The 14,790-nt window shown below is 52.6% G+C and overlaps 5 protein-coding genes across 5 annotated transcripts; 2 read left to right on the forward strand and 3 right to left on the reverse strand.

The window, feature by feature from the left end:
• Positions 1-1,428: 1,428 nt before the first annotated feature.
• On the forward strand, positions 1,429-4,454 carry BDV59DRAFT_96941 (SMEK family protein). The gene is made up of 6 exons (XM_073697420.1): positions 1,429-1,559; positions 1,645-1,971; positions 2,026-2,826; positions 2,883-3,050; positions 3,106-3,539; positions 3,593-4,454. The coding sequence occupies exons 2-6, from the start codon at positions 1,686-1,688 to the stop codon at positions 4,178-4,180; spliced, it is 2,277 nt and encodes a 758-aa protein (XP_073545110.1). The 5' UTR covers positions 1,429-1,559; positions 1,645-1,685; the 3' UTR covers positions 4,181-4,454.
• Positions 4,455-4,533: 79 nt separating this feature from the next.
• Positions 4,534-6,305, reverse strand: BDV59DRAFT_96975 (bifunctional triacylglycerol lipase/ester hydrolase). The gene is made up of 4 exons (XM_073697421.1): positions 5,577-6,305; positions 5,324-5,508; positions 5,011-5,243; positions 4,534-4,946 (listed from the first exon to the last, which is right to left on the reverse strand). The coding sequence occupies exons 1-4, from the start codon at positions 6,129-6,131 to the stop codon at positions 4,888-4,890; spliced, it is 1,032 nt and encodes a 343-aa protein (XP_073545111.1). The 5' UTR covers positions 6,132-6,305; the 3' UTR covers positions 4,534-4,887.
• A 20-nt stretch (positions 6,306-6,325) lies between these two features.
• On the reverse strand, positions 6,326-7,622 carry BDV59DRAFT_184845 (Dcp1 family protein). The gene has a single exon (XM_073690752.1). The coding sequence runs from the start codon at positions 7,572-7,574 to the stop codon at positions 6,549-6,551; it is 1,026 nt and encodes a 341-aa protein (XP_073545112.1). The 5' UTR covers positions 7,575-7,622; the 3' UTR covers positions 6,326-6,548.
• On the forward strand, positions 7,601-11,471 carry BDV59DRAFT_184846 (phosphatase family protein). Its single transcript, XM_073690753.1, has one exon. It carries the CDS (start codon positions 8,192-8,194, stop codon positions 11,306-11,308), a length of 3,117 nt encoding a protein of 1,038 aa, XP_073545113.1. The 5' UTR covers positions 7,601-8,191; the 3' UTR covers positions 11,309-11,471.
• Positions 11,472-13,102: 1,631 nt separating this feature from the next.
• On the reverse strand, positions 13,103-14,625 carry BDV59DRAFT_195087 (uncharacterized protein; the record flags this gene model as incomplete). Its single annotated transcript, XM_073692493.1, has 2 exons — positions 13,103-14,156; positions 14,222-14,625. 2 exons carry the CDS (start codon positions 14,623-14,625, stop codon positions 13,103-13,105), a joined length of 1,458 nt encoding a protein of 485 aa, XP_073545114.1.
• Between the last annotated feature and the right edge of the window lie 165 nt (positions 14,626-14,790).

A 14,790-nucleotide genomic window follows, 5' to 3' on the forward strand; every position in this document is an offset into this window, starting at 1 on the left:
CGGAGTCCACCCACCCGAGTTCCATGGTTCAACGCCTCAACCTCGCGGAACAAGGCACCTATGATAACCCACCCGTCAATGGGGATGGACGTGAGATACGATGTCTGTCCAAGAGGTTTATAAGGCAGTGGATCGGTTATTTAACTTTAAAGCATCCCTGGAAGGCTGCGGGTGCACGTCATTTGCCTAGGGCGATCCCCGCATCAAGCTTCAGGCATTACTGAGGTGAAGTGTTCTTAGGCGTTGATCGTGATATCGAGGTTGTTCTCAAGGGGGTTTGTTACTGTTGTCATAGCGTTAGATCGGGGTCATGGACAAGTCGTCACGGTAGCCAAAGTGTAGAGATTTATGAAGGGCGACGATTTGAAGGGTTTTATGTAGGATCAGGCGTTTAAGAACGAGACAGATGATGTTCTAGAAGGTTATATATATCTTGGTGATCGAGATTGATATGAGGGGGTCATGTGCTCGGCGACCTGATACCCAACATTTCAGAAATTATTCTATCTCTCGAATATGAATATTTATCCTCTCTGTTTTGTTAATGTATAATAAATAAAAATATTATACATACTATGATCCATTAATTTTATCGCGTACAATATTCCGGAGTAGTTGTTGGAAGAGGGTTAAAAAAAAAGGCTGCCGAGGCCGTCAGGTGGCCCGACCGACCCCAAACTCAGGATCATCATATCATCGAACCTGCATCACCCGCAACACAAGTTCCCCCCATCGCCAACTCTCCTCCCTCCCCTCCTCCATCTCTCCGCATCGTCGCCGCTTCCTTCCTGTCGCTCTTTGATATCCTCCTCCCTTATTTCTCCCCCTCCACCTAGCCAGCGGCCTCCCAGCCTCCCTCCCGCCGCGCTTTCGGGGCTCTCGCGCCGGTGCACTCGTTCCTGAGTCGTTCCGGAGTGACGAGACGCCACCTCTCCCTTCTCCCATCAGACCATGGCGTTGGAGGTGCAACCGCCCAGCGATCGCAAGCGGGTGAAGGTCTACGAACTGAGAGATAATGACTGGTTTGATAGAGGGACAGGGTTCTGTACCGGTCACATCCTAGACGTAAGTCTTGGTCCTTGATTTCCCGTCACATGGCGCCGCCCTCCTCTCCCCGTCGCGCTGCCTAACACCACCTCCCTCGTTGCGCGTGATCGCCGATGTTGTTCCTCTGATCACTGACGCTTGACATTTCTATGTATTAGAATGAACCGCGAATATTTGTGGAATCGGAGGATGAGCCCGACCGGGTCCTCCTGGAGACGAAAATTTCCAAGGAGGATGGATACCAGAAACAGCAGGGTTCGCGCCGCCTTTTCCTTCACTGCCTCCCATCACTATTCGCACGCTTACTGATGATTGTGCGACGCTCTCAGAGACCTTGATCGTGTGGACCGAACCCAATGGCACGGATATGGCGCTGAGCTTCCAGGAAGCGGAGGGTTGCGCAGTAATATGGTACGGCTCGTGTCGTCGTGGAACCAGCTTGTGTGCTGACAAGGATCTGTGAAGGAATTTCGTCAGTAATGCTTCGCAGCAATTTAGCCTGGCGGCCGCAGGTTAGACTTCCCGCTTGCCCCTTTCCCTTGCAGACGGCATTTTCGTGTATCGTCGCGGCTAACATTGCACCTTAACACATTCTAGATGACGCGCTGTCCGACGATCTAGAAAGCTTCCAGACGATTATGTTACCAGCGCCGGAGCTCGCCAATCTGTCCGATATTGATCATGTCATGAGAGCCGCGAGCCTAACCCAGGCCGGTCGAGATGCGCTGTCCAAATGTGTCATCCGAGACGAGTACATCCAGAAACTTGTTCCGTTGGTGACGGTTGCCGAAGACCTCGAGAGTCTCTCTGACCTGCATCGCCTGTGCAACATTATGAAGTCGCTGATTCTCCTCAACGACAACACGATCATCGAGACCGTCGTGGCCGATCAGATCATTCTAGGGGTCGTTGGGGCACTCGAATGTAAGCGACGGTGCCATTCCATATGGCAGAGAAAGGATCGCTAACACGGACCAGATGATCCCGAGTTCCCAACGCACAAAGCCAACCACAGGCAGTATCTTTCGGACCAGTCGCGCTATAAGGAAGTCGTGCCCATCAAAGACCCCCTCATCCGTCACAAAATACGCTCCACCTGGCGACTACAATACCTCAAGGACGTCGTGTTGGCGCGTATCTTGGATGACCCGACATTTTCCGTGCTCAATTCCTTGATCTTCTTCAACCAAGTCGAGATAGTCAACCATATCCAGTCAAACGGCCCCTTCTTGAAAGAACTTTTCTCCGTCTTCGACCCGAGAAATGCTGATGCGAAGCGCAAGGAAGATGCAGTGCAGTTTCTCCACCAATGCGCATCCATCGCGAAGAACCTACAGGCTCCCGCTCGGGCGAATCTGTTTGCGAACTTCATCAGTCATGGACTCTTCGCTGTAATCGCTTTTGCCATCAAGCACCCCAATCCCTCACTGCGAACGACTGGAATCGACATACTGGTCGCCCTCCTCGACCATGACCCCATTATGATGCGCAGTTACATGCTCAAAGCCGTCAATGAAAAGAAGACGCCCCTAACCGATACGCTTATTGACCTTCTTCACACGGAGTCTGATCTGGGAGTCAAGAATCAGCTGGCAGATACTGTCAAGGTCTTGCTGGATCCTCAGATTGGCATACAGGATACCATGGGTCGGGCTGGACCCGAAGGTTATACGAAACTACGCCCTAACATTCTCTCCGAAGCATTCGTTCAGCATCATTTTGACGAGTCCTCGAAAAGACTCTTCGTCCCTCTGAAGCGGCTCGAGAACCGTACCACCTGTAAGATTCCGGCCCGTGCCGTCTTTATCTGTCTTTGCTAACACCATCCCCTAAAGTTAACGACATGAAGTACCAAGAAGTTGCTTTGTACTCACACCTTGTTGATATCCTTACCTTTTTCGTCCGGCAGCATCTATATAGGACTCGTAATGTTATTCATAGCGAAGCTCTCGCCCCTCGGGTCGCCCAGCTACTCAAAGTACCCCAGAAGCACCTCAAATTAAGTAAGTGACTCTTCTCGCGTGCTCAGATGTATGGCTTTAATTGACAATTTTCTAGCGGCGTTGAAGTTCTTCCGTACCCTGATCAGCCTCCAGGATACGTTCTATCAGGCATTGATGACGCATAATAACACATTCGGTCTCATCCTGGATATCGTCTACGAGACCATGCCACGTGATAACCTCCTCAACTCAGCCTGTCTTGAGTTATTCGAATTTATAAAGCGGGAGAACATCAAGCCCATTGTCTTGCATGTGGTTGAGAAGTACGGAGAGAAACTCCGGAATATCACCTACGTTGATACGTTCCAAAACCTGATCCTGCGTTATGAACAAATGCAGGGTTACGGTGCAGAGGCATCGGATACCACACTCTTCTCTCAGGACGATACCATGGCGGCTCGGATGCAACCCAATGGGCGATGGCAAGGCGTCAAGGAGATGGACGCTGCAGAGGAGGAGTACTTCAACACTTCCGATGACGAAGATGAGGTATGGATTCTCCGATGGTGCGGGTGTATGCAATATACTAATTGCGTGCTTAGTGGCAGCAAGACAACCAGCCCAGTGCGGTACTGGCCGCTGCAGCGCAGAATGGCGCGGCTTCCCCAGTCATAAAGCCTCTTGTCGACTATCCGGATGACGATGACGATGATGCAATGGACACCAAAGCAGAATCCATTGGGGAAGAAGCACAGCAACAGCAAGCGCCTCGGTCGTCAACGACCGAGGAATCACAAGAATTGCCTTCAACCCCGGTCTCTACGACGGCGCAGACGCCACCTGAACGATTGTCAGAAAAGCGCCGGCGTGAAGAGGAAGACGATGATGAGCTGGTTAAGCTCACGTCTGTTCCCAAGAGGAGGAGTTCCACAAGTGGTGGCCCCGGGAGTGCTGGACTTCTGCGGAGAAAAAAGAGTATAACCATCGGGACCGTATCAGCTACTGAGAAGGGCACAACCCAGGGCGTCTTGGGGAGTGTAACAAGCAGTGCAGCGCCGAAACGGATTGCCATCAATCTGGGTTCGGCTACACCCAAGTCTTCAGACGCAGAATCGCCAGACCCCACGTCAAATCAGACGAGAAACGAGAAAGAGAACAAGAGCGACGACATCGAAAGCGGGAGTGGATGATCTTATGCCGATTCCTCACATCTTATGTTGTTGCATTTGGTTGCGTAGCTTTCAGGCATTGTTATCCACTGTGTTCCAGCTAAGATACCATGACGTGTCGCTTGTTTTACTTTTCTACTCTACGATCTTCCACGTCATAATCTGTCACTTTACGCATTGTTGCGGTATGTTCCCGAATCTTTTTGGCATTTGTGGATTGTCTGCGTCGGGTCTCCCTCTTACTCCTGTCCCTTGTTCGCTGCGAGGCGCCTGATTTGGCGTACACCTGTTATACTTCACCCTCTTCTTATTTCACTGTCACATTTCTTTCATCGTGCTTATGCTTTTATCCGGCAAAAGGGAGCTTGAGGACTAACCCTGGGGAATAACTTGTGGGCACACTGAGTCCAATATCGGATGATGGAGTTCGGCTGGGCGAGACGGCTTTGCTATGGATTACTGGGTACTGCATTGAAGGGTCTTTGATGTGACTTGCCCTTTTCTTTTCTTTGCGTTTCCAGTTCACGACTGGCGATTGTTCGTTTGATGGAGCGGGTCGCACGTCGACCATGATTGATACTTGCATTTCTTCTGAGGAGATATTGGCTGCACATACCGTACATATTTGTCGGCAAAGTAACTTGATATCTTCGATCCGGATTAATGAAGGCAGAACCGAGTTCTTTCCATTACGATCCCTCTATCTCTATCATTATAAAGGCGCTGTTTTACGACGTTATATCCATGACCATAGCAGCCACCTTCTTAGCCATAACATCACTATGACCTTCAATCTGGATGTCAGCACCCGCATCTCAAACCTGCCTTGGATCGTTAAGGAGAACACTCACGGAGACAGAACGCATGTGGAAGTCCCTCCTCGCAGACAATCATCTTCGGACCTCCTGATGCCTGTCCGCGCAGCTCAATGATCTCATCTCGAGTCCGCTCCGCAACCCAATGGTCGTTGCGACCGAAGTAAAAGAACAACCGCGACACGGGATCTTTCACGGTCGACATACCCCAGACGTCGTCGCTCCATTGGTCTGATGTGATCGTCTGCATCTCGTCCGCAGCCATGTGTCTACACACGTCAGTCAAGACCATGCCCCGCACTCCCGTGTCGTACACAACGGGAAGAAGAAGAGCAGATGGAGAACGTACAAAGCTTGCCGCACGCCGCGCGGACTCTCTATGAAGGCCGCCGTGGTGTCGACCATGTCCCCTGGCGGGGATCCCATGTAGAAACTGACCAAGGCGCGCAAGACAGCATGCGGGACAAGCGCAGTGAGCATTCGAACCAAAACACCCACCACAGCCGCCAATTGGGGGAGAAAATACAACAAGCTCTGCAGTCCACAACCGATCAGGACGTCGAAGCTGGTGAACTCCCGGGGGGGAGGAGACGAGCACTCACGGTCAATTTCCGGCCCGACGGGGACTTTGCGATGTCCACGACAGTAGGAAACAACATGGCGCCGCCGATGATGTCGAAGTCAACCGGGCTGTCGCCGGCTTTTGTCCTGTCGCGATGCCTTCGGAGGGTCTCCATGGCGATGTAACTTCCCACCGAATGGCCGACGAGAATCACCCTCGGCGGCGTGCCATTGGCTGTTAGAGTAGCGATGAAAGCGTCGAGTTTGTTCTGCACAAAACGGATCTGCTCTTCCAAGTCGTAGTAGTGAGAATGCGAAGGTGGGTGCTCGCCCGCGCGTTCGTCGAGTTGAAAACCCGCGAGGCTGTGGCCGTAGACATGGTATGTGCATTTCTGCTGCTGCTGAGTGGCCTGGAAGTTGATCTTTTCTGATAGGAGGGACAGAAAGGTGTGATAGTATCCGATCAGGCCTGGGTTTCCGGATATGAAATAGATGATGATAAGTTGGGGGGATGACTGGACGGATGGCGAAGGGGAGACAGAAAAGGAGTGGTGAAAGGTGTCTGCGCTGATGCGCGGCTCTGGAAGGGTGACCATTGTGGGACTTTGCCAGTTAAGCCCGTCGGTTGTCTCGGTAGATTGTATGAAGCTTGACGGAGCAGGACATCAGTTTGCGGACGATGCATTAAGGTATGTCACGGACGCCGGCCAATCAGAACTCGGCCTGTGGTCGAACCGAGGCTGCCCGACCTTATACAGCTAGATGTCTACTCACAATACGGTGGATTATTCTAGATAGTATGCATATACAGAGGCCGGTCTATTGCCAGAGTTGGTCTTCTTGCTTTGCTTATTGGTGGTCGTAGCGTGCCGTAAAAGTAACAAGTGACATATTTGGCTCTGGCCATCGGATCTCATGGGTATCTCAATCAATGCAACCATACGCCTCCACATGATGCCCTTTGAGCGGTTGGCATTGGAACAAAAAAAGAGCGACAGACAGTGAAGCAATGCTCATTCTTGCTTCTGGCCTTGATATGCGATTCCGGCTTTCCGGAACAAGTCTCCGAGAACATCAGTCCCGGGATGCGACGGTGGCGCCGCAGTCGCTGGAGCTGCCGTAGGAGCAGGCGAGTTCTGCAACCATGCCCTGAGTCCGTCCACATCCTCCGGCCTGATGCCGCTTGGTTGCTCTTGATGTGCCGCGTGCGCGCGGACGCTGAATGCGTCGTCTTGCGCACGCTGCTGGCCAAAGAGGTCCTTGAGAGAGATCTGACGACCCATGGGAACGCTCGACTGCACCTCGTCGACCGGGGCCACCGTGGAAGAGGCCGCAGCAGCCGCAACATGCATCCCGTTTTGCTGGGCCGCCTCGAACCGTTCCTGCGCTAGCTTGAAACTATGGCCGGCGTGCACAGCGCACTCGCGAATCATCTGGGCGTTGAGGGTGCGTGTCTCCGCAGTCGAGTTGGGCGGCGGTTCGGAGTAGATCCACAGGCCGTAAATCCGGATCCCGGTGCCATTTGCGGGCTGGTTTGTGCCGTTGCTTGGCTGAGGGTAGGCGTTGATGGCCGCGTTGGGGCCGGCTTTATCGTCCGTTTTGAGGATGACGTAGTCGTCGGTGAGCTCGACATTGTCGCCGTCGGTCAGAGGAACATCGAAGTTGTTCAGGCCTCGTCGGTTGAGAACAAACACGCTGTATCGCTCGTCCCCGAGATGTCCCTGCGTCAGCTGGCAGACAAACATTGTGCCCTCGACTCCGCTCTTCTCCCACTGGCGCGTGGAAGGACTGAAGATGTAGACGACCGCATAAGGGGCGAGGGAGAGGATAGAAGTGATGGACGGGTTGTGGCGCTGGAGGACGGCGAGATTCAGTTCCTCGTTGGAGCGCAGAGGGGGGGCAGACATCTCTTGTTGGTCTAGTTGTTGCGTATCGGAGAAGTAGTGCTGGTAGTCGGAGTCATAGTCGGAGGGCTGAATGTGATTCTGGCGGTTGTTGCTGTTGTTATGATTGTTCCGTCGAGGTTTCCGGGTCGACATGGTGAGGCAGAGGAAATATGGAAGGTGTAACGGAGAGGAGGAGGGTGAAGGCAGGCGCTTGCGCCGAAGAAAGAAAGCTCGCAGTGACGACGATGCGGGTTGCTTTGGGAAAGCGGTCGGGTCTCTCCCCGCCATCACTTCCGAACCACGATCTACATCCATCTCCCTCGCTCACGCTCAGTTCGTGAGATTATCTCTCCATTCAACCTTCATATTCCTTCTATCTCTCCCCAGCAGCGAAGGTCTAGATCTTACGGCTCCGCCAATCGCTCGTCTCGACTTACTGATCCTGGCCCGTCGGAAGTCAGCCGCATCCTTCAACGAACCTAGTACTCCGTATATAGGAGCTGGAGATAGCGCGTGATGATCGGACAGCTCCTTAGCGTCTAAGTGACTTCCAACCACGTTCATGAGCTGCTCGTGATGATCAGGAGTGTCACATTGTCTTTTTAGACCCGTTTTGATCCCCTTCACCTTCCTTATTCCGTCGCTCCCCCCGCTGCACGCTGGACTCCCCGAGACTCGAAGCAATCGGCATCGCTCCGCTCTTCCTTCCTTTCCGTCTTGCTTGATATCCATGAAGTCGCGCCGTTGATCCGACTTTATCCTTTTCAATCATGGCCTCGTCCCCTGAACGGCAACAGTCCTCGGAATCGTCGCCCAGTTCGTCTGACAACGAGAACCGCGGCCCGCCGGAAGACCACCCGCCGGATACTTCTTCGCTTTCGCAAGCTATCAAAGCCAGGAGGACAGAGTACATTCGTCAGCAATCTATCCGCGTCAAGGTCGGTTCCTGGAATGTCGCAGCCCTTCCTGGAACGGAGGAGGACATTGGGAAGTGGTTTGTGCAGAAGGAAGGAATATGTGAACATCTGTCGGGTCTAAAAGTCTCCGGCCTGGAGGAAGCGCCAAGTAGTGATAGCGGGAACAACAAGACTCTTGCGCAGCATGACTCGGAACCTCATCAGGTCGGCCTTTATGTTTTAGGGTTGCAGGAGATCGTCGATGTATCTTCCCCAGCCGAGACGTTGAGACCCTACGTTGATCCGGCACCGGCAAATAGATGGAAGGAAGCCGTGCAAAGAGCTTTGCCCTCTGGGTATCGATTGGTTGCGGAAACCCAACTGGTGGGATTATTGTTATTGATATATGCCGCCCCATCTCTGGCCGACAGCGTATCGTGTGTGAGCTGTGCCAATGTTGGTACTGGCTTGCTGGGTTACATGGGTAACAAAGGCGCCGTAGCAGCACGTCTATTAATTGGCGAGACTACGTGCTTGCTGTTCGTTAACTCTCATCTAGCGGCTGGAGCGGACAAAAGCAGTCTAGACCGGCGTAATTGGGATGCATCCCAAATCGTCGCTCGCGCGAGGTTTGATCCAATTGATACTGACGCGGCTCTCAAAGATGACCCGACGGAGAGTATTGGCAAGGAGGACTTTTGCTTCTGGTTCGGGGATCTTAACTATAGACTGGAAGACATCCCCGGTGATGACGTGCGGCAAGTACTCGCTCGACATACGGAAAATGAATACGACAAGAGGCATAAATCTCACGCCGTCAGTGATGATCCGACTGCGCGGCCGCCAGATGATGGCCACGAGCAACTTCCTACAGTTTCCGATGAACAACTGGACCCTCATACGGATCCTGCCTCCCTGCAAACTACACTATCCTCATTACTCCCGCATGATCAACTTCGTCTACAACAAGAGAAACATAAAGCGTTTCATGAAGGGTGGCGGGAAGGCGATATCTCGTTCCTGCCAACGTACAAGTACGATGTGGGTAGTGTTGCCAAGTTCGACTCCAGCGAGAAGCAACGAGGTCCAAGCTGGTGCGACCGCATTCTTTACCGGACACGCCGAGACATGTTGATACACGAAAAGATGGTCAAAGAGGCCGCAGAGGCCCGAAAACGAGACGAGGAGATGAAGGCTCGAGGCTTGGATAAAGCCGCCGCTGATGACAATGTGCTGTTTGACTATGACCCTGACGTGGATGGGGCAGAAAGCGGCGACGAATATGACCCGGCTCTGGACTTTGGAAGTGACAATGCTACTCTCGACTCGCTTCCGGACGCTGAGGACCCCCTTAAGCTAGACTACTATGTGTCACACCAAGGGATCCTCAGTTCTGATCACAAACCTTTAGCTGCTGGATTCACGCTTAAGTATGAATCTGTCGTCCCGGATCTCAAAGCAAAGATCCACCAAGAGGTGGTTCGAGAGTTGGACAAGGTGGAAAATGAATCTCGACCCGGTTTGACGGTTGTAGTAGATCATCATGGCCAAGAAGCCTCTAACAAGGTATCCGAAACTGACCCAAACGCAATGGACTTTGGTGAAATCGCTTTTGATGTGCCTGTCAGCCGAACGTTGACTGTTGCAAACACTAGCGGCGTTGCAGCGGCCTTTACTTTCGAGAGGCCAGAGCACGATGGCCAGAAGCTTCCAACATGGTGCGAGTTCCATGTTGAACCACCACACCGTGGGGATGCGGAGATCCTGAAGACTGGCCCAGAGCCGCGTGAATACACCCTATTACCGGGGGAGCTGACCAACATTGAGGTTACGGCACAAGTGAAAGACATCGAACTAGCTCGTGCACTAAATAACAGGGAAACAACTCTGGAGGAAATATTGGTCCTCCGAGTTGCGAATGGACGGGACCATTTTATACCGGCCTACGGGAAATGGCTTCCTACATGCTTTGGGAGGAGCTTGGAGGAACTCACACTGATGCCCGAATCTGGTGCACGCTCTCTAGTAGTTGCCGAGCTACCAGAGCGCCATACTGAAGGCACAGAGGTCCCTTTATCCGCTCCTCGTGAGCTTTTCCGGTTGACAGAGGCCGTCTCGGAACTGACTGAGCGCGCTGTGGCTGAGTGGAGCATGGTCCGAGGCGATTCTACGGAGGACTGCCCACCGTGGGAAAATGCCCAACATGGACCAGGATGGCCTTTCGAGCCATCAACGTGGCTCCTTAAAGACGAAGAAGAGCGGACGCATTTGTCGGCATCTGTTCGAGAAGCACTGGATACAAATCGGCAATTCAGCGCCGCATTTGCACCAGAGGTATCCTCACTACATCGTTTGGAGATCCTGAGCGAGACTCTGCTGGTATTTCTTACCTCTCTTAAAGACGGCATCGTCTCAGCCCCTGTGTGGCATGATCTGGATCAAGAAATACTGGCTCGCGAGAAGGCCAAGATGCCGCCTCGGTCCTGGGAAGAGTCCCAGGCTTGGATATTGGAAAACCTCGCATATTCGCCTGTTCATAGCGTTTCATTTACCTTTGTCACGTTCATGCTCGCTCGCATTGCCAACGAAGTGGCGCCTGTGTCATCGATGCCTTCTGGAGGAGCCCGCAGCACTATCTCTGAGGAGCAGCCTAAAGACACTGCTCAACATGCCAAGAGCGTTGATGCCACCCCATCCACCCCTGTGTCTCCTGCAGCAGCTTTCATCTCTGGCGGCAGTTTCCGACGGAGGACACGGGCATCCACAGTCTCCAGCGTATCAGACACGGCAGCCACCACGCTCATCGCTCGACGGCAAGCTGTCGAGACTACCCTTGCGGGTATCTTTTCTAAAGTCCTTATATCCACAAAAGTCCCGGTACCTAGTAAAGAGAAGGAGAGGCGCGCATTGGATGATCGGAAACGAAGTATAGTCGAACCGTTTTTGAAGAACATTGGGGTGGATGCCAACGGCCCCTCCGGTGGTGTTTGATAAGATCTAGATTTGAATGTACAAGTCGTTAGGTAGCGTCTTGGTATCGGCATTTATCCCGTTGGCATGTATTCATAATTTAAGCTGCGTTGGGGCCTTGGGCAGTGTCTTCATCTTCCTCTTCCTCTTCCTAGTTTTCGATTTCTTCCCTACAACCTTCTCCCGTGGTTCCGCCGTCCATCTACTATTTGCGCGACAACTGTCGTTTAACCCTGAAAGAAGTTGTCCACATTGCAAGTCCTTCGCCCATCAGCCTCGATATGGTCCTGACTACAAACAATGCGCTTTATTGCAAGGGCGATGATCATACATAGTGGGTCAAAAGTCTCTTTACACTTCCGCTTCTGCGCGACGCGTCAAAATAAACTCACCATCTTCAACTACCCACTTCTCCACCAATATGAGGTCCTTTGGGACCGTATATACGCAGTCACCGAGTCTCTCGTGCAATTGATAAGCCCCCAGCTCCGTGGCCCGGAAGGAAAAGAAGTCTCTAAGGACGCGCTCGATTTCGTCAACATCACGCAGATCTTAAGCACGGAGCCTTGGAATATGCCTCTAGGGTACGCAGCTATTGTCAGCGACGATCGGCATGCTCCCATCAGAAATACTTCCATACTCATAGCCATATCATTTTGGTAGCATGTCCCTGGTTCAATCTCAGGGGAAAATTTTCCGTTTTTCTCATCAAGCCTCAGCAGCGCGCGATCTGCCGACAAAACAAGGCCTCACATCGGACCTTGCTTAGAGCGGGACGAGTTGTGTTAATCCAGGCCATACCCGCTAATAGACACCAGACGGACCGTTTTGTTGGCCCAGATGGCACGTGGGTTAACATAACGGACCTAGTCTGGGTATCTCCCTATCATAATCACTCCGATTTCCGTGCGATTGCAACAGAACTCATTGAGCGCTATAGACGAGAGCTAAAGCCAATCAAAAAGGAGTTCGATCGTTGTCTTGCTGCATGGAAACGAGGACATGCGCATATAGGAAACTAACGCTTTACGCAAGGCCATCGATATCTTTGACCAGCTGAGATGACCACGTGAGATAACTAGGGAAAGCCTCATCGCCGCGATCAACAGCAACACCGCGCTGGCAGCCCAGCCCCCGACCGCTCTCGTGCCCCGTCGGCCTATTCAGATCACTCAAGGTCAACCATGGTCCGACGAAGAGCGGGACCGCGCTAGCAACTATAGTACGGACGATAAACTCGTCCACTCAGATAACGATAACGTTAACCCTACTCTTACTTACGATGAACCACATAACTCTGCTAATATCCCGTTAGCAGAGCGATATGACGACGAAAATCTTTATAATACTCTACCTGTCTAAGGGTTTTACAATTCTTTACCTATCTAAAAGCCCCGCACGTAGGCCGCGCCATCTCTAACTATCGCTCTAACCGCTTTCCCTCAAATTCCTAGAGACCTTTAGTTGGCTTATCGCGTCTATCATTTAACAAGGCATATTTACCGTCGTTAAGTCTCCGTGAGGTACATTCGCCGTCGTCGAGTCTCTAACATCCCTAACTACGAGCATTCTCTTCCGTAACACACTATCTATGAACTCTCTTCTTTCTTATAGTGTCTTACCTTACGTAGTCGAACCTTAGGCGAGCGTATCGATGAACAAATGCACAAGTACCAGTAGGGTAATTGGAATCCCAGACACCCCAAGGTCCCATACAACAGACGTATAAGTATTGTACAAATAGACAAAGGAATCAAAGAAAATAGAGCCTGCTCCAGAGGGAGAGGTAAGACCTGAGAATACGCCAGGGTCAGGTCATTGTTGCTCACGGATTGGTTTCAGTCCTCTGGGATCGGTCGAAATTTGTTGAGCACCTCGCTTGGAACGCCTAGGGGAGTGAGATTTCCGACTATGTGTAGCCTTCCCTTTGTGTTTCTCTCCCGCTGCAGATGGATTCAGAAAGCTTCTGCCGTACTGTAGACACTTTCGTGCTACTTGCACCGGAAGAACAACCAAGGACATGAATATTTGCACAGGAAGATATACAAGAGCATAGACCCACTCGCACAACACAGCGATCAGGCTGCGGTACTGAGTTCTGGAGCGCTGCGCAGCAGCCGCTAGGGACAAAGCATCGTGTACTTGCATCTCCAATTCGCGCAGCCGAGATTCAGTCTGCAACGTCGTGACAGTTGTCCGCTTCTCGTACCGTCGAACGGCTCGAGTTAACGCATCGATATCTGGCTGGAAAGCTTGGCGGACATCCGCAGTAGCCTGGGTTACAACGGCTTTGGTCAACTCCTGGCCTCGTGCAGCCGACTGCTCCTCGCCCGACGACTCGGTATGGTCCGAACTGCGTGCAGCGGCGGTTTCTGCCACGTGGGCTTCCAGCTCTTCGAATCGTTTGATGAGATCGGCGATTGTATTAGTGTCGATCTTCTCTTTTTCGTCATCATAGGATGAAGCAACGACGCGCTGTAAGTGCAGCGTCCGCGCTTGTACCATCTTCAAAAGGTGAGAGAAGGGCCGAATCTCCGATGCCAGAAGAAAGATGGTTAGGTTGTAGTTCGACACTAGACCCTCCGAGGGCCGCGATAGCTTGCACCGGATGCTGTGCAGGAGCCAGGTTCCGATAATGGGGAAGACGAAGCAAGAAGCAAGAGCCACCAGTTCGTGGATGTGCAGCTCCTTGCTCGCCGCGCTGGCGGCGTCGGAGGGACCGTGCTCTTTTCTAGTTGCCGACTCATGCTGGGTCTCAGGCGAATCCGATGCCGGTTTGCGCTCTTCGATATCAAAATCTAACGGACCCTCAGTGGCATCATAGTACCGATTGGGATGGCGGATAGCCTGCGCGGAGCGATACCAGTCCCTAGGGAATCCCCATTAGCGACGGAGTTGCGACCGGGCACGAATGGATAACTGAGCGAGACCTACCATGGCAATCTCACCGACCAGTTTAAGAAAATAGCTGCCAAAACTAATAAGGTCACGTCGGTGACGACGGCGCTGCCGTTCTGGAAAAAGATCCCCGCGATGGCGGGTAACAGAGCCAGGCCCAGGGGTGCGGAATGCCAATGCGACTCCTCGGTTGGCAAATCCGCATCATCGCGCTTGGCCACCCGGGGAAAGAAGAGATCATCTGTTGACGATCGGATCGAGTTCCGAGCCTCAGACACGGTATCTGATAGGGTCGAATTGCGTCGTTGGCTGGGAAAACGCGCTGAACTCTCCGCCGATGTAGTGACGGAGCGGGTCGCGCCACGATGGCGGAGGCCCATGGGCCCAGGGGAATGGACCCGGGAGGTGTTCTCCAACGGAGACGAGAGTGATCGGGACATGACAAAACACAACGCCTCAGGGAATGGCCATGCTATCTGGTTATTTACCAGGGTAGTAGTGAAGGATGAGTGCATTCGAGGTGTGACGCTGCGCCCTCGGAACTCTCGCAGACCAATAATGGGGCAAGTGCGGAGGAGAATCACAGGAATGACGCCATGGACCAA

This window comes from Aspergillus ambiguus (assembly GCF_047715705.1).
Source record: "Aspergillus ambiguus strain CBS 117.58 unplaced genomic scaffold BDV59scaffold_33, whole genome shotgun sequence".
Classification (NCBI taxonomy): domain Eukaryota; kingdom Fungi; phylum Ascomycota; class Eurotiomycetes; order Eurotiales; family Aspergillaceae; genus Aspergillus; species Aspergillus ambiguus.

Bases quoted from the DNA above. Each gene is read 5' to 3' on its own strand.
- BDV59DRAFT_96941 (XM_073697420.1), top strand. From the start codon at position 1,686: ATGTTACCAGCGCCGGAGCTCGCCAATCTGTCCGATATTGATCATGTC. The intron at 3,051-3,105 runs GTAAGTGACTCT...ACAATTTTCTAG, and splicing joins CCAGAAGCACCTCAAATTAA to CGGCGTTGAAGTTCTTCCGT. The intron at 3,540-3,592 runs GTATGGATTCTC...TTGCGTGCTTAG, and splicing joins CTTCCGATGACGAAGATGAG to TGGCAGCAAGACAACCAGCC.
- BDV59DRAFT_96975 (XM_073697421.1), bottom strand. From the start codon at position 6,131: ATGGTCACCCTTCCAGAGCCGCGCATCAGCGCAGACACCTTTCACCAC. The intron at 5,509-5,576 runs GTGAGTGCTCGT...TGTGGACTGCAG, and splicing joins CGTCGGGCCGGAAATTGACC to AGCTTGTTGTATTTTCTCCC. The intron at 4,947-5,010 runs GTGAGTGTTCTC...TCCAGATTGAAG, and splicing joins TCCACATGCGTTCTGTCTCC to GTCATAGTGATGTTATGGCT.
- BDV59DRAFT_184845 (XM_073690752.1), bottom strand. From the start codon at position 7,574: ATGTCGACCCGGAAACCTCGACGGAACAATCATAACAACAGCAACAAC.
- BDV59DRAFT_184846 (XM_073690753.1), top strand. From the start codon at position 8,192: ATGGCCTCGTCCCCTGAACGGCAACAGTCCTCGGAATCGTCGCCCAGT.